This window comes from Melospiza melodia, chromosome 3 (genome assembly GCF_035770615.1).
Source record: "Melospiza melodia melodia isolate bMelMel2 chromosome 3, bMelMel2.pri, whole genome shotgun sequence".
Lineage (NCBI taxonomy): Eukaryota > Metazoa > Chordata > Aves > Passeriformes > Passerellidae > Melospiza > Melospiza melodia.
The window spans coordinates 32,668,292-32,686,945 of NC_086196.1; the positions used below are offsets into that span (position 1 = coordinate 32,668,292).

An 18,654-nucleotide genomic window follows, 5' to 3' on the forward strand; every position below is an offset into this window, starting at 1 on the left:
ACTTTACATTTTAAAATACCAAAGTGAAAAGTTCAAAGGAAAAAGTTCTTGGAGATTCAGGACCTTTGTAAAATTCTCTCATCTTGAAGGACTTTAGGCATCATAAGTAGGTATTTAGCCTCAGTGGTGACAAGAGTAAAAAGCTCTTGCCAATTCCTCTTGAGCTGCAAGTAGTTGCCGTTGGTGTAAGGAATTAGCAGACATAATTGGAACTCCAGTATAGGGAACATGATTAAATTGGTTATCTTTTTATTTGCTTAATAAGTGGATCTAAAGTTCTGTATGTCAGGAATGCTCTGGAGAGAAGTAGCCTGAGGATTTGTATATAGTCTCTGCAGGAGCATCTCTTCTTTGTTGATACAAAGCAAGACAGCTTGTACTGGTAGTTCAGTGAGGTGACAGAATTATTTCATTGGAAAACACTTTTTTTTTAACCTCGCAAGTATTTAGAAGTAGCTCCAGTGCTGTACCTCTGTAAGTGAGCTGGGGCCCCAGACCCCTGATCACAAGCAGTGCTAGACTGGTAGTTCATTGTTTGACTTTTTCAGTTTCCTTAAATTAGTTTGACTGGATATTAGTCTCAGAGCACAGTTTCAAGGACAGTTGCTGCAATTCCCAACAGGCATTTTGAGGAGAGGTATTGCAGGCTTGACTTCCTCTGTTCTATCCAGCCCATCAGTATCTGCATCCTTTGTCATTCCCTGCTGTCCTTGGTTGTGCCCAAGCACAATGCAGCAAGCATCCTCAATTTCATGCTTTAAAACCACCTTCACTGGTTATAATCTGTGAGGTTTGATACTTTTGTTTGGGTTGTTTTCCTTTTTTTAAAAGCATCTGCAATTGAAATAGCACATAAAAATGTGTAGCTGTGTCATTGTGCAGTGTGCAGAAAAAGATTGGGCTAAGTGCTGTGTAGTGTAGATATAGCCAATCTTCTGTAGGCAGAGGTAACTCTGAACAGTGCGGGTGATATGCAGTCTGCAGGCTCTCTTTTTTATTTAGACACATTTAACAGTAATTTTAACACTTACTTTACATTCCTATTTTTGTCCTGCAGGTCATTATGGCACTACAGAGAGTGGACAAAATAGTAGGGATGCTGATGGATGGTCTGAAGCAAATGAACTTGCATAAATGCCTCAACATTATTTTTATATCAGATCATGGTAAATTTGATTTTATAAAATATATCAGAACTTTGAAGAACTGTCTTTATAAAGTAATATTCTGAATTTATACCTATATGTTTCTGGCAAGGTTAACAAAGCAAGTAATATGTATAAAATATGTTATCAAGATGATATGACAGCTAATCAGTCTAAGAGAGACTATTTTATCAAGGGGTAAAGAAGTGGAGAACATAGGAAGGAATTAAGTAAATTTCATATTTTATTTCTAATTACTTTTGTCACTATTACCAGATGATGAAAGAAATAGAACAAAAAAATGTGAACTTTAAAAAAATAGATTTAATTTTCTTCTGTCTTTTAACTACACTGCGCAGCAACAGTTTACAAACTGCTGAGGAACTGAAAAGACAAGCTGTATCTTCCTTTTTATTATCAGTTCCTTTATATGTTATTAGAAGACTGTGAATATGAAACTCTGATTTATTTGTCTAGCTTTTCTGTATATCTGGAATTATTTCTATGTTACATATTTAAGCATTTTTTCTACTTCTTTTCTTGACAAATGAAATAAAACCACTCTTTCATGCAGCACAAAATTGACTTCCAAAGCTCTTAGCCACAGGGAATGATGCAAAGCAAATATCTGTACAGGCTTATAAAAATTATGACATTAATGGAGTGTAAACCTGCCAGGAATTATTTAAAGTAGGAGTTTAAATGCAATAAACAACTCGAAGCCCCTTTCTGAAAATTGATAAAGAGCACAGGGAGAAAGACCAGTCAATAATTCTGTGCCTATTGGTTATTTCTTTAGATATGTACTGAACATTATTAGGTAGGATATTGGGCTGAATTAATATTTGGTCTGACCATTGCTCCTGTTCTTAGACTCATAAGAGTTCTTTTCCCTTTAGAGAGAAAAGTTTGTCTATTTATTAAATTGGAGAATCTTTCTCAGCCGTGTAATTGGCTGATACTGTTTATCTGTGCTTGTTTTTTTATCTTCTGTGCATGTGTATTAGGGTCTTCTTGGGTCAGATGCTTTGGGATTGCTGATAAAAACACCAGAGAAATTACATTTCTGATATCTACAGCTAAAGTTACATGTCTCCTTAGCAAGGTGACTCTACACTGACATTCTCATTTTAAAAGAAAATATATTTCCTTTTACAGGGATGGAAGTAGGGAGCTGCAGAAAAACAGCATATCTGAACAGCTATCTCGACGATGTCCAAGATTTCATAGTTGTACCCGGTCCTGCAGCTCGCCTTAGACCTAATAATGTTCCAGATGAGTATTTCTCTTGTATGTAGTTGCTAAACTAACTTTTGTTATTGGGTTAAATGTTTTTGTACTTTTCAAATACAAACTTGGGATCCACGTATTCCATTAGCAAATTTGTGTGAATGCCACTTAGCTACAGTCTGGACAATGATGAAGAGGAAATACTGAGTAGTGTGTGCACTTGTGTTTTTAAAGACCATTTGACTCTCCAAGTCTGAAAGCATATTTGAATCTCACATTCAAATACACGAAAACATTTTATGGGCTGCCTCAGAGTTACCAACTGCAAATGCCTCCTGCCTTGTGAATGGCATTCCTTCGAATAAGATCACCTGTGCACAAGACAGCCCAAAAATCCTTCCTTCATGTCTCACCTCACTTCCTAATTTATTAAGTTTTGCATAAATTTGCAATATTTCTGTCTCAGAGAAATGTTAAATTGTGACTATCATTTATATATTATTTTGAGTATTATGTATCCTAGTTATAAAAACTTGGCCTAATGGCCTGACTCAGTAATTGGGTAAACTGCAAGTAAACATAATTAATAAAATGGAGTAAAAAAATCAATGAATACTTATAAATTTTAAACTCTGATTTGTTAAGCAGTCTTATTTTAGGCAAACATTTAATCCCTGCAATTTTTAGTACTTTTTAATGTTGAGTGCAGGAGCTTTCTTCATGTTTCATAGCATTTTTCTTGTGGTGGGTTGGTTTTTTTTATGTTGAGATTATTGTTCTCTGTGCCTTTTAAGACTTGTAGACCTCAACCCCAGTGACTTTGTCCTGTTTACTTTAGAATAGCTTGATGCTATTCTAAACTGTTTTAAATTTTTACTTGGAGAACATGGGAGTCAAATGCAGTGTCAGGTTCTCCCTGGAGAAGTTTAGGAAGAGGAGAAGTGGCGCATCTCCTCCTTTGGATGTGTGCTCTGTTACAATGGGGGAGCATAGCTGTCATAGTAGCACAGCGTGTATCTGTGCAGGAATTATGCATGGTTCTATTGCCAGGGTAATCCTATAGGTACTTGAGTCGAGTGTTGGATATCAGAGTCAGGACAGAGTAACTGTGAAATGTAGCTGGGCCTGTGTTACACACAATGTCAAACTACATGATGTAATGGTCCCTTTTGGCTTGGGCCTAAGCGTCTGAAACTTAGCCAGCTGGTGCTTGGCTTTCTTTCTAAGGATAGCTGCTAAACAAAACTGCTGTCCTGGTAGCTGCACTTGTGTCTTTTTCTTTAAAGGCTTATTAGCAAAGAAAAATTCACCTTGATTAACACAGCCTTTAGTTGCCTTTTTTCTGAAAACTTGCTTCTTGGATTATTTTTCTAACTGTGGCTAATATAGTTTAAATGTAAGTATAGTTAACTTTTAACTAATAAATTTAACTAAAGTTTAACTAATATAGTTTCAACTTAAAGCTGTAAATAAGTAATCAAGGGGAAGAGAGGGTGAACTGAAATTTTATAAAAGCAATAGCTTGACAGTTTAGGGATTATCTTGCTCTATATGGTTTTCACTCTGGAAAAATAATTTCTTACGGCCAGAAATTTATTGAAACTTTTCATTTGTATTACGTGATGGGAATGTTTTCATTTTACATCTGATCTTTTTAAACTTAGGTGACTAATACTTACATATGATTCTTCCAGTTAATTATGAAGGCATTGTCAGAAACCTCACGGTAAGTGTTGTTTTGTCTGTTGCTCTAGCTTAATTTCTGTTGACATTTACAAGTATGTTATAGCATTAGCTGTTTGCTGGGCAACTTACATACTATGTGTACTTTGATTCACTGACAGGATGAGGGGACATAATCTTATACTGCACCAGGGAGGTTTAGGTTGGACATCTGGAAGAATTTTTTCTAGTTGACAGGATGATGTTTAATCATAGTTGTACTTGATGATGTCAGAGGTCTTTCCCAACCTAAGTGATTTTGTGTGCAACCTTTGGTAAACAGCAACAATAACAAAAGTAGTTCCATACAGGGGAAGGTGAAATTTTAATAAGATGACATACAGCTATTGGGTTGTGCATTAACTAAAGCTCTGTGTTCATTTCCCTGTATTGTATTACATATATTGTGTTTTTCTTCCAACTGGAGAACTTGGTATCTAGACCATACTAGCTGAGGGCCACGTCAGTGTAAAGCTCAGCTCTATTGCCAAGACACACACAGGATTTTCTTGCTCACACCTTTTTGATAAACAGCTTTGAGAGAGGATATTGAATTTTATTTTTTGGGGAGGATGTCAGTTGCAGTGTAATGAATTTGCTTTTTTGCTTTGTCCCTGGCTTCTGTTCTCATCCCTGCACTGTAATCTGTTTGCCTCTCATTTATGCAAACTTTGTTGCTGGTGAGAACAATGCTGTTTGTATAGATGACTTCAGTATTCAAAATTTCCAATACTACAGTAGAGATTTTTGGGTTTTTTTTCCTTTTTAAAATAATTAATGGATCTTGGTTCATAAAAAGTTCATTTGTCCCTGTGTGATCAGTCTAAAAATCCTAAATGTCTGTTACCTTCTCTATTACAAAGCTGTAGACTTTTTGCATTGGACAATCTCTTATCACTTGTGAAAGTATCGTGATATTTATGTCTTAGTGTAATTCTTTATTAATTCTCTGCAGTACAGTTTGGTTCTATACAACTGTAGGCTGTAAGAAAAAAAAGCAAGTTTTGTCCAATAATGCAATATTAAATATATTTTAGTAACTATTGAATCCAAATCCAGTCAGTATTTGTGATTTAAGTATTCATTCATATGTCTCAGATCTTATGACTCCAAACCTGGTGGAGTTATGTCGTTCTTAGTGGAAGTTATTGCAGATCATTTGCAATTGATGCGCTTTTAAGAACTGTGCATGACATAAAATATGCATTTCACCAAAATTTCCTTATGTTTTAATTTAAACATTTCAGTGCATAAAACCAAATCAGCCTTTCAAAGCTTACATGAAGCAGCTGCTGCCCAAGCGTTTCCATTATTCCTATAATGACCGCATTGAACCGCTGCATTTTTATTTAGACTCCCAGTGGCAGCTTGCTCGGTAAGTTTCAGTTCTCAGTACCTGAATGTACAACAAATAATTTATTGTTTTCTCTTCCAAGTGGTTAGAGTCCAGTGATAGCTGTTACAGTGTGATATTCTTGTTTGTTGTTGCAAAAGGACGTTGCAAAGGAACAATGCATGCTTTTTGCTGCAGGTTTTGCTGGCCTGGGGAGGCTAAATTCTAAACTGGCAGCTATTGATATTCTGCCTGCTGGGTATGGAGGTAGTGGCAGGTTAGAAACTAAAGTCCTCACTCTCAGATACTTGAGCACATCTTGCCATGCTGTAGGAATTTCCAAAGTGAGTCCATGAAGACAGAACATGTAAATAATTTCTAGGTTAAATCAGTCTTGTCAGTCATTGAACTTACTGAGTCCCTGGTAGTTCATTACTTTATGTGTTTTGATTAAAGAATTTACAAGTCCCAGAACAGTGGTATCTGTTGTAATGGTATTAATTTTGAGCACCTCTGTGATACTTCAGGGCTTTATCTGTTAGCCTGAAATGAAAATTTTTTTTCATATGTCATGTGCTTTGAATTTAAATGACTCTGAAAGACACATGAAAACTCCAAAGGGATAATATTTGCAGAGAAAATTACTATTCTGATTTTAAAGGCATTCTCTTCCCAAACACTAAAGACTTCTCATTCTCTATGGATAATCCTCTAAGTATCTTTTAACAGAGAAGTAAATACATCATCACTGAATGTGCTTTATGCTGATGTGATTTGTGAGTTACATAAACTGTGTATTTTTAATAGAAAACCACTTGAAATTAAAAGCTGCAAAGGTGGATTCCATGGCTCAGACAATCGCTTCCCCAATATGCAGGTGAGGTTTAAACTTCTGTTAGCTCTTATTTTTAGTTCCCTCTCTTTCCAAAGGCTGTGTTTGCTGGGTGTTGAGGTTTGTTTGTTGGTGTGTTTTTTTGATTTAAGATCTGTGATATTATTCCATCTGCAGTTCAAGAAATAATATAGGACTGATATTGTCATGTGCTGGATAACCCATAAAAATAAGGAGAGTCTTGAACTTCTCTTTAATGGGAAATGATAAGAGATCATAGTGAAACATCAAATCTGATCCGCAGTTTCATCTAATTTGGGAAAGTCACTTAACCTATCCTCTGCCTTAGTTTCTGCTATCAATACAATGAAAGCCAATATTCTTGATTTCAAAAAGCTATTTTCAAGATTAAAATTCACATACCGTTGTGAATTCACATACCGTTGTGAGGTACTTGGAACTATTACAGTTAATATGTGTAAACACTTTTAAAAGAGAAATCTGTGTATTACATGGACTTTGTAAGTCTTCTCATGAAACTTGTTTTCTATAATTTTCTTTCTTAAAAGCCTTTTTTTTTTTCATGTGTTGTAGAGTTATATAATATTGGCACCAAACTGTTTTTAAAAAAGTCCTAATCTTGTATCAATTTACTTTTCCTACCCATCAATTTACCCTTTATATTTCTTCCCTGATTTGACAATGGAAAACCTGCTGATAGTGTTTCTAGTAAGGGGTTGCAATCAGTAAGCCACGTGATGCCATAGGTACTCCATCTCTCTCTGCTGTAGTTTGACTGTGTAAATTTTTTTCAGTAGACTGACTCTATTCAAACTTTTTTGCCACACTTGGGATTGCCAGTTCATAGCACCCCTAACAAGTCCTAAACCAGATATAATTTATCCTTTTTGTGGCCACCATTATAGCAGCATAACAGTATTTCATACTCTGTAACCAAAAACAACAGAAAGGAGGTAGCGTGTCCCTGCCTCATCTGGTTCAAATTAGACTGGTTGAGTACATTAATAGCCTGCAGATTCTAGTATCAACAGTTGCAAAATAATGCCCTATGTTATGCTTTGATCTCAAAGAAAGGACTTAAGAGTTGAGTTTTAGCCTCTGTTTTTGCCACACAGCTATGAAATCTGAGACAATTGCATTGTTCGCAAAGAGCTTGGAGATCTTATCCAGAGATGTGCTATACGGTGTAAAACATCCATCACTCATTCAGTATCTTGATACCACAGATGTGTGCAATCTGTTTATCATCATTAAAAATAAGCTGAATAACTGAGGACAAGTTTTAAAACAATATTTTCGGCAGCAGTTGAGCTTAAGCATTTGTTGCCCTTGCCTCTTTGTTCATGCTGCAAACCCTGCAGTATGCTGGTGTAACATTTGTGTGGCTGCAGTGTCAAGTAGGTTGGGGAATTGAGCCAGAAGGAAAAGAGCCAGCAGGGAAAAAAAAAGGAAAAGTTTTTGAGCTGGCAGCATTCCTGGATCAGGTCCAGTACAGCTTGGGAAGTGGTGCAAGAAGGAACAGCTGCAAACCAGGCATGGAAGCCTACAATCCTACCATTGCTTAAACCACTTAAAGCATTGCTACCAACAGATGTTTTCAGACCCCCAAGTTAAAAGCTTCCAAATTGTTTACAGGATGTGATATGTGATGGTTACTTTGGATCCACATTTCCATTAACTCTTTTAAAGCATTTAAGATGATAACTTTTAATTTCTTCAAAAGCAGAGAAGAGCAAGGGACATCATAAATGGCTAAAGGCAACAATGAGACAGAATTGGGTTTCCTAGTACTCTTCTACTATTTAAAAAAATTATTCTTATGCATCTACTTTTTTCAAAAATGAAAAACACATGCTTTTGACTTGATACGTACTGTGTTGGTAAAAAGATTAAGATTCCAAGATTAATTTATTGGAAGAAAATGCCCTCTGAGTATAAAGATAATTTTCATTTCAATTTGTCTTAAACAGAATTTCACTATACTTTTCCCTGTAAATCCTAGGCTATCTTTATTGGTTTTGGACCAGGATTCAAGTTTGGTACTCAAGTTGATCCATTTGAAAACATTGAAGTATATAATTTAATGTGTGGTAAGTACAATGGATGGGTGTCAGTTTTGTTCAGTAAAGTATAATATCTTTTGGGCATTGTAAATCTTCCAATAACAGATTGCTAAGTGTCCTCAGAAACTCATCCTTAAGAGCTGCTGCTATTTTCACAAATCAGCTGTTTGTTTTTCTGAGAAAGGGCCATCTCTAAATGACTAACAGCAGTTTAGGATCTACTGGTCTGGCTACCTTGTCTATCTTTTTTTCACTGGTCACACTGTGTATTCCTCTGGCTTTTCCAGAGCTGGTGCTTTGACTCACCACTACTAAAAATGTCTACTTCAGAATGTCTCTACCATCATGAAGGGAAATCTCCTTTCCTTCCTCTTTCAAACACAATGTTACTGTGATTCCTTATTCCTGTCTTCGTTCTTCATTCTGTATTTCATGGTTTCTCCATAAGTCTGTCACTAGATCTACCACTTTCTGTTCATTTATTCCCCTTGAGGTCCTCACCTGTTTTCCATTATTTCCTGCCTACATCTCTCTCTGGTTTGAAACTATACTGCTTCTGGGAGAAGAAAAGTATACCAAAGAGTTTGATCCAGAAAATACTTAAGAGTACTGCAAATGCTTGAGATTGGTGGCTGTATTCAAGCAACCTGCTCAACTTTACAAGAAGACTAGTGTTCAGTACAGAATACTGAACACCAGCTAAGAATCTGTGTGGCCCCTTTTAAAGAGGTTACATTGCTTTTCTCCTTGGGTGTTTTGAGCAGTAAGCAGTGAAGCTTTGACTCATCCATACTGGTAAGCACAATATAATCAGCTCTGTATTACAATCTTTCTCCTCCTGTTAATATCACTTGAATTCTTTTATAGATTTGCTTGGTGTGAAGCCAGCCCCAAACAATGGAACTCATGGACGCCTAAACCATCTATTAAAGCACCCTGTTTACACCCCCCACCATCCCAAAGAAACAAGTAATCCTTCTGAATGCTCTGTGGTGGGAGAAAGAGCCTTTTCAGTGAGCCTTGGCTGCTCCTGCAGGACAGGGGTAAGCGCTAAAATGGTTAAAGTTGTGGAGGCAGAAATCTGTTGTATTTAAAGAGTGAAACTTTGCATTCTCCAGATAGTTTTACAGTCCCTTACTATTGGTTTCAAAATCAACTCTTGTTTGGGGTTAATGAGTTCTATCCTGTATTTGTGTATTAATATTTTGCAGATTGCTTATGTTAAGTCCCATGAATCTCTGAAGAGCCTGGAAAAAACCCACAGAAGCTTGATGGGGAAAGCATTCAGTTTTTGCTTGGCTCACTTAATTATGTTGAAATTTCTGTTCTGTGAATATTGTGTTTGGACTGTGATTTTCAAGCCTGTAGATTTGCTTGTGGCAAAACCAATTTATTACTGGAAATTCCCTGTAGTTCCTCTCCAGTACATGTGTTCTGTGTATGTATAACTTGCAAGGCAGAAGTTACATTTAAGGGTGGTACCAACTCATAATGTGCTTTGTAGAATCTCACTGCTTTTTCTTTGTAATTATAGGGCTTGCCAGTAAGGGATTTTCATCAGCGTTTAAATCTTACTGAAACAGAAGGTAAGAATTTCAAATAATAATATAAAGAGCTAACAACAATAAAAACTTCTTAGTCATCAAACATTTTATGTTTTTAAACTTCTGAGCCACTCTCAAGTAAATTATGTGAAAATTCTTTGAAATACTTGCTGGAACTATAGTCCTGCCTGGAGAATTTGTGGACGCCTCACCCCTGGAAGTGTTCAAGCCCAGGTTGGATGGGGCTTTGAACAACGTGGTCTAGTGGAAGATGTCCCTGCTTTTGGCAGGGTGGTTGAAACTAGATGGTCTTTTTGGCCTCTTACAGCCCATACCATTCTATGATTCTCATGTTTTTGAATACAGTCCTCCTGAACCATTTGCTCTCAGGTAAATGTGTATCCTTATACATGTGTCTTTATGGCATATGTGTTATCTGTTGCATTTGACTTCTCTAGTACTGAAGTAATGAGCATTCCAGAATGGGAAGTAAGAGTGTTGTATGGGGAAGTACCTGATAGCAAATCAATGCAAATCATGACACCTGTAATGGCAGCGTACTTTTAAAGAGGCATAAGGAGTATTTGACGTATTTGTTATGTGGTCTTGAGTTGTTACTTCTTTTACTTATGCTTTATTTCCATTCATTGGACATACCCGTGCCATGTTTAAGCTGCAGTTTGCAAGGCTGTAGATGTGCTCATGAGTCATAAAACAAAATAAACTATTTTGAGCATGAAACAGGTAAAACAGCACGTAAATAATGAAAACTGTAAGTCAAAATGGAACCTAGTTCCAGGTGCTAATGCCTTGATAGATGATATCAAGAACATTAGGCTGCCTGAAATACACTGATAGAGACCTTGCCGTGTGTGTGTGTGTGTGTGTGTGTGTGTTCATAAAACTTGGAGGTTTTATGCAAATAAGCTATATTTGGCAAAACCACACTATAGCTCACTATTGTTAAGAACTGGACATAAATGCCAGTTACTGGCAGGGTCCAGTATTTGCTGCTTATCCAGAGCTAATTCAAGGCTTCTGTTGATTTGTGTAGTTTGTCCTGAAACAAAGAGTGGATAGAGCTTTCTTGAATCTTTTCCACTAATGACAGGTCATAATTTTAAAACATGTCCCAGAACCCTTTTAAAGTAAGTCTTTCAGTATTGTAACACTCATGAGAGCAGCAAAATAAAATCCAGTTAGAGTAGTACAATGTGTTTTCTCCAAAGTGTGCCAGGGGTTTTGCTGGCATCTCTGAGGACTTTGTTTACCTGGCTTTGAAGAAACTTGACAAGGCCAGACACAATAACATATTTCAGTTCTATTTTGTCGAAATAGGAACTTAAGGCTCTAAACCTACATTTTTGAAGCAGTAGGATTTTGTCTTGAATTATCAGTGAGACCTGGTATAGCCCTGTTTTAACAGTAATAATGTCATTGTGAATTGTATTGATTAAGAACTAATCAGATATTAAAGCATTTCACAGATGAAGAAATTCTAGTAAACAGCCTAGAAGTGCCTTAAGACTGTATAGAATTTATTAGTTACTTCAGTTTGCATGTTCTCTCATGATTGTCACAACTTGACAGTCTGTAAGGACAAAAAATTATAACTGCATTTTTACTTTAATGAAAAAAATATGAATTGTTTTTCCCTCATGGGTGGAGAAGTAACTGTCATAATCTTCATATTTTTTGGTACTGTGGAAAAAACCCTGCACATTATTGCTCAATTTCTTTCCCCATGTAATGCATTTGCCTTAAAACTGCATAATTGTTTGTGGATGGTGAGGACCTATTTAATGGACGATATACTTTGACACCTTCTTTATAATTTTAGTCATGTAATGATTGAAAATACTTGAATTTTGAAAGGCAAAGTAGTGAGCTCTTGCACAGCTGAAAATCCAATCCAATATGTCACTGTATTGTTTACTTAGACCTCTGTATTTCCTAGTCTTTCAAATGCATTTTTACATACAACGGTGTGGTTTCTGCTGAAATAGTAATTTCAAATCACCAGAATTGGTTTCTCTCCCATCTAAATGTTACATAAAAGCAGATTCCACATTTTTAAATTGAACCATAAAGTCAACAAAGAGTTTAACCTTGTGACTTGAATTTATCTTCTGTTTTTAACAGCAAAAGGTTTTGGTTCTAATACAAGCCTAATTTGTACATAAGCTACATTTGCACATGTTTTGTAGTACAAGTTTAAATAATTTTATTGGCTTAATCACTTAATTTATTGTCTAGTATAGAAACTATGCGTTTGATATAATAATGAAAATTTTTTGTCTCATTTCTGTAACTTCTGTTTGCTTGGCAATTGAAAATTAAGGCAGCCTCAGGTGTATAAAAGAGGAGGGTATTTAACAACTAGCGTTAATTGAAAAGCAATAAGCACTATTTTTGTTGCAGTTAAGAAGACAGAGAAACTTAATTTACCCTACGGACGGCCCAGGGTTCTGCAGAAAAAACATAATTACTGCCTCCTTTACCATTACCGCTACGTGAGCGGGTACAGCCGGGACTACAGGATGGCTCTGTGGAGCACGTACACTATTGGCAGAGATGTAAGTATAAGAAGAAAGATTAGAAGCAGCCTTGAAAAGTAAAAATCTAGAGTGTCAGTATTCCTGAAGGCTTCTTATATCTGCTTATGGTAAGAGTCACTGTGGTGGTGGAGTCACTGTCTGCAGAGGTGTCCAGGAAAGGACTGGATTTGGCACTTAGTGCCATAGTCTAGTTGACAAGGTGATGGTCAGTCAGTGACTGGACTCAGTTACCTTAGAGGTCTTTTTGCAGCTGAAATGGGTCTGTGATGTTATCTCCCAGGGAACTAAGCTGAACCACATAAGATATAAAGTGGAAATTTGTGTGAGGTTTGCTATGCCAATAAGGATTGGCTTTGACTCTTCCATTTCTCAGAGTGAAGCAGTTTTGCCCCCAGATTGAGCAGATCCATCAGGAAGTGAGAAGTCCATTGCCATTGGTATAGAACCCTATATAGGAGAATGCACTGGTAGCATAGGTCTGCTATAGCAGTCTACAGCAGTGCTGCAGCAGTGCTGTCCTTAAAACTGGCTTCAACTTGGGTTTCATAGTCTTAAAGCAGTTTGTAATATGGCAGGATCCTTTTAAAAAAGTAATCTCATGACCATCTTGAACCGTTCATGCCCTGATATGATGCTTTTCTCAGAATATAATCCTAATTGGGGAAAAAAGAGATCAGTGAAAATAAAGCTGGTCTTTGTGGTCCTGAACCCTATGCTTAAGATGTACCTATTCAGAGTAGAGGACTGATCTGGTAAATGAAAGATTTTTCAAGTTGACCTTTCCCATTCACAGAAAATTTAGAAGCCAGATCATGCTTAAAAGGAATTAGGATAGTAGAGGATACTTTTAAATTTGATTATCTGGGAATCATAGATTTTAGATAATGACTTATAATTAAATTTGGCTAAACTTTGGGAAGATTTACTTGATCCTAAATATTTTGAGGGTAGTGACATGAAGCAACCAGTTACTATAACAAGTGGCCCACACATCTGTCTGTCAATTATGTGAGGCTGTCTATCTGTCAGTAAATCAGGTTGTCTTAAATGAGAACCTCTAGATTATCTTTTAGAACATGTAATAATTGAATAAAATGCTGCAGTTCTGTTCACTTTATTTCTAAGGTATATGAAGTGATGGGAGGACTTGTTTTCCACTGGCATAAGATGAACAATTCTTGCATCTTAGTTAAGTCCTTCACACTCTTAAAGGCAGCTGCAGCCAAATATTTAGAATTCTGCAGTCCCTCATACCAAGAGAATTATTGTAAGTTGTAAGCTTTCACAATGATACTTATTGTAAGCTTTCACAATGATACTTTCTTCTTGTTCAATAGGACAAATGGATTTCTTCTACAGGAGCTGCCTCCAACTGCTTACATAAAGATGTTCGTATTTCACAGAATCATAACCAGACTTGTTTGTTTTACAACAGTCATCCTCGCCTAACTTATGGATTTCTTGCTCCTCCAGGTAAGTATTTGTCTATATTCTATAGCGTGTCTGATGTACATAGCTTGTAACGTAGCAGGTGTAGTCTTCTGTAGGTGTTTTTGGTACCTAATCAGAATACAAAGCAGTAGTTGCTGAATTGTTGCAGTTCACTTCAGCATATGAGAAAGGAAAACACTTTAGATGCTTCAGCAGTTGGTGGGGTTGTCCAAGGTCACTTAGTACTTTCCAGAAGTTTTGAAGCACTTATCATGCTTCTAAAGTGGCATCTCACAGAAGAAACTGGGAGGGACATGTAGACATGAGTGAAGTCCAGCAAGCTGGTAAAATGCAAATTCACTCTGTATACATGGATAAATTGTTTGTGAACTGTTGCTGACCTGATATGGAAGTATTTTATTTACTCTACTCATTGAATACCAAGTAGCAGGTTATTTAAACATCCACATCAAGCATAGTTTGCAAAGTTTCAGCAGAATCCTATATTTAGGATAAGTCTAGATTCTGCAGTCAGGGAAAGTTGGCCTGACATTCATGAACTTTATTTCTCTTGCCACAATTCAGAAGCCTGTCCTGATATTTTTAAATCTCATTAAATTTGCCAACTGTATATCTGACAAGTGTAACTGCTGCTGCTACTAAATTTATTTATTTTAGGTGGAATCTGGCAGGTACTGAAAGTCAGCACTTACACCCACACCAGTTTTGGAAAATGAAGTTAGGTCAGCTCCATCTCAATGTTAATGCACTGATCACTAAAAGCATGAAAATGCAAGTTTAAAGTAACAAATCCATGTAATTAATTGGCCTTTATTTGTTTCAGATTTTATGACAGATGCAAAGAAACCTCACTATGATGCCTTGCTCACCAGCAACATTGTGCCAATGTATCCTGCATTTAAAGGTATTTTATTTGTATGCCTATTTTATGTCCATAGTTGAATAGAAGACTGCTGGTGTTGTGCTGGCTTCCAAACCATGCATATGACCCCCGGTTCCTGGGAGAGAGGGAACATGAGATGATTGACTGAGAGAAAATAAACATATTCCTGGTGAAAAAGAAGGATAACTGTGGTACTTCTCCTGGAAAATAAGGGATATCCTGTTTTGTAATGGAGTACTGATCAATTCTTAATTTAAAATATTATATAGGTTAGATGTGTCAGGACATGGTGCAGTGGATGCTGCTACCCAGTTGTATGCAACCTCTAACAACAACAAACACCTGTAAAATTTGTTTTCCTAGCTTATCATGTCTGTCTATACTCCACTGAATACTCTGCAGAGTTGTATTAGCAGCTTCTATTGTGAAGATTATTTCCTGATTCCATTACTGTGTTTCAGTGTTGTGGGACTACTTCCATCAACACCTCCTGCCTGAATATGCTGCAGCCAGGAATGGTGTCAATGTAGTCAGTGGTCCAGTGTTTGATTATGACTCTGATGGGCTCTATGATACCCCAGAAAAGTTGAAAAGGTGAGAACTTTTCACATTCGAATCCTTTATTTCTTTCTTCCAATACTGGTCTGTGAGTAATTATCCATCTTCAGAAAGACACACAAAAGTTCAGAAAAAAGCAACAAGCCTGAAGAGAAAAATGCACCTTCAAAATGTGTCATCCTAAAACTGAAGGTGGAGTTTAAGAGAAGCTGTTGCATGTGGAATGATGTCTACCATCCTGAAAACTAATGCAATTGCCCCTAGGAGAGCACAAGGCAAGGGCTTATCCCTGGTGGCATGGTTGATACTTCCTGAGCTGGCAGTGTTCTACTACAAGTTGTGGGTTACACGAGTTAGCAAAATTGGCTCAAGCTAGGAGGCAGAGAGGTTCCTGGACTTGGGCTGAACTCTCCATCACCTCCAGAGTTTTACACATTTTTATGGCAAATCAATTTGTTATACCTCATCAAACTTGTTATTTAGTCTACAAGCCAAACTTGATTTTCAAAAATAGTGGTTTGGAATTTTCCTTCCAGACCTAAGTTTTCCTTGGACAAAGTAGGTGAATTGATAAAATTGAATATAGCTGAATGTTGTAATTTGATCTTTGTGCAAGTATGATTTGGTGGATTTATAGAGAGATCTTTTGTATTTCAGATACCGTGGTAATTCAGAAGTTCTAGTTCCAACTCACTTCTTCATTGTGCTGACCAGCTGTAAAAATACTTCTGAAACTCCTCTGGAGTGTGAGGGGTCTCTAGATGCCTTGTCTTTTATTGTACCTCACAGAGAAGACAACAGTGAAAGCTGTGCAGTAAGTAGTCTGTTTGGCCCTCATAAAATTCTGAAGTCAGGCTGGAGCTTGTTTTGTTGGATATCAGTAATTAACTGGTTAAAGCCTTTGAAAATGGTACAGTCTACATGCCAATCTTGAGAGAGAAGACAATATTTTTGCAAACAGAATTATGTCAAAGTCTGTGAATATGATCAAAGGGGAAAATGGATCTGTTCAAAGAGCAAAGCATAGAGCTCGCAAAGTGGGATCAGAGTATGCAGAGAGCATGAATGTGATGCATACAGAGACTTCTGTAATGCAACTATTCAGTGTAGAGCTGAGAAGGATTAAGAGCTGCTAAGAAGAGTCACCTACAACAAAAGGTCAGTGCTAAGGCCAAATGCATTCCCAGAAGGAGAAGACACAGATGTCTCTGAAGACCACTGGTTGCTTCTATTTGAGGTACCTTGGCATTGTGGTGAGAACACACATAACTGCACTCCCTATACACCAGAAAAAAGTGTGGAAAGTGTGTAGACCAATCCTGCAGCAAGGAATTAGAGTCAGACACAGCTCTCGGAATATTTTTATCATACTGGTGGTAGATAAATTGCCATTCCCCATTATCACCAACTGATGTAACTGCAGGTTTTGTATACTTGAGGAGTAACAGCAAGAACTAAATTCAGACAAGCTTCTAACTATGTATAATCCTTGCACACTCTGTTTGTTAGATGCTTGCCAACAGTTATTGATTTCTGCCTTTATAAAACATCAAAATGTCTTTTTTTAGTAGATTAAATTTATCTCAGGAGAAAAAAAAAAGTTTTACAGCCCCTTTTTTTTCCTCCTCTGTCCCAATAGGATGGCAAGTCTGAGTCCGTGTGGGTTGAAGAGAGAATGAAGTTTCATACGGCTCGCATCAGAGATATAGAATTAATTACTGGACTCAGCTTCTATCAAGACAGAAAACAGCCAATATCTGACATTTTACAGTTAAAAACATATTTGCCAACTTTTGAGACAGTCTGATTTTTCCTATGGAATGTTGTTATTCATGTCACAACTGATTTGTAAATAGACTTTTTTTAATTAACGAAACCTTTTTTTAAAAAGATAAGCTGGAACTTTTATTGAGAACTCTTGACCAAATTGCCAGTAGAGAGGAGAGTGGGTGCCATATTTGTATCTCAGGGACTCCTCATGGACTATGCTTGTGACACAGGATGGCAGCGCCTGTCATTCCCACTTGGATGTGGTGGAGCCATGTCCGTTATCATGCTAACATCATTTGGTCATCATAGTCATAGACACGAACACAAATGTTATCTTTGATATGCTCTGGAGAGGGAGAATTTTATAAAACATAGTTTATGATCAGCATTCTACTTTCAAAATGCTGACAATTAGCAAATACAGTTCTGGGAAAGAACTGCAGTCTTGGTGACCATTGAAATCTAAACAACAGCACTCTTCTCACTCCGGTTTTTCTTGAAGTGTGAATTGCACTCTGAGCTTTGGGTGTCATAAAACAATGCAGCGTTGTGGTGCAAGAAGCTATACTGGGGTCAGTAGGACCAGGACTAAACCTTGCCCCACGTGGAAGAGATGCCTGGCTACAGGAGTTCTGTGGGCTGGAAAGCCTCGGCATGTTGCTGCCCTCTGATGGCTCCAACACCGACGGAGAATTAGATGCACAGTTCACGTGTTCTACATGCATCCTTGGAACAGGTGGGTGTAGGATGCATCAAGTCACCTGTAAATGAGAAGAAAGTATGTCAGGAATATGATTGAGCTCCCAGAAGTAATTATCTTACTTCAAGCTAAACTTAGATTTGATGAAAAATTTTGCATTATTGAAGTAAAGATGTATTTCTCTGTTTGGTACATGTTTTTGTCAGCTGTGGTTTTGAAATCCCATTTTTGAATGCAGATGCTGTCAGAGATGCAAATTTTGAAGAGCATGTAATGACCTTTCTTGGAAGCTTTCAGGCTACACAAACAGCTGCTACAGGCACTCAGGCGTGTAGGAACTCCCTCCTTTTCCAGTACACATATTATCACCTTTGTAATTCTCCCACTCTCTAAAGCGGATGACCCAAAATTGGCTCTGTTATGTATAAAATTCAGCATCGCCAATTTCACATTTATGGTCTTCTCATTTAAAAAGGAGAAAATACATCACGCACAAGTATGACAGAAGAATGAAGAGCCTGTAACTGAGCAGAGAGGCATTTGACCTTATAGCTTGGCCAGGACATGTTGAAGGCTGGATTCAGAGCCTGCTGAAGTCAGAGGAAGCTTTTCCATTAACTTCAGTTTGAGTGGGCTGAAGTTCTGGGACCATTTTTTCTTTTAACCAAGTGTATTTTCTTGATCTTATGTTACAAGCATGAATTTTATTTTTTTCTCAAGTAGTTTCACTGTGTGAAATCTAAATGTGTTGTAGCAACCTCACATTACGATAGGACTGTGACAGCATTATTCAGTGTAACTGCTTTGTAATGTTGCCTGTGACCAATAAACCCATCAGAAGTA

The 18,654-nt window shown here is 37.1% G+C and overlaps 1 protein-coding gene across 1 annotated transcript in view; it reads left to right on the forward strand.

Moving 5' to 3' along the window:
• The window catches only part of ENPP1 (ectonucleotide pyrophosphatase/phosphodiesterase 1), a 52,662-nt gene extending 34,008 nt beyond the window's left edge, over window positions 1-18,654 (forward strand). Inside the window, exons 12-25 of the mRNA XM_063151193.1 lie at window positions 1,058-1,166; window positions 2,304-2,435; window positions 4,070-4,101; window positions 5,345-5,472; window positions 6,238-6,307; window positions 8,286-8,373; window positions 9,214-9,389; window positions 9,881-9,932; window positions 12,312-12,466; window positions 13,786-13,921; window positions 14,724-14,804; window positions 15,245-15,377; window positions 15,999-16,155; window positions 16,981-18,654. Coding sequence (XP_063007263.1) covers window positions 1,058-1,166; window positions 2,304-2,435; window positions 4,070-4,101; window positions 5,345-5,472; window positions 6,238-6,307; window positions 8,286-8,373; window positions 9,214-9,389; window positions 9,881-9,932; window positions 12,312-12,466; window positions 13,786-13,921; window positions 14,724-14,804; window positions 15,245-15,377; window positions 15,999-16,155; window positions 16,981-17,148 — 1,617 coding nt within the window. The 3' untranslated portion in view covers window positions 17,149-18,654. The remainder of the gene's footprint in view (window positions 1-1,057; window positions 1,167-2,303; window positions 2,436-4,069; window positions 4,102-5,344; window positions 5,473-6,237; window positions 6,308-8,285; window positions 8,374-9,213; window positions 9,390-9,880; window positions 9,933-12,311; window positions 12,467-13,785; window positions 13,922-14,723; window positions 14,805-15,244; window positions 15,378-15,998; window positions 16,156-16,980) is intronic.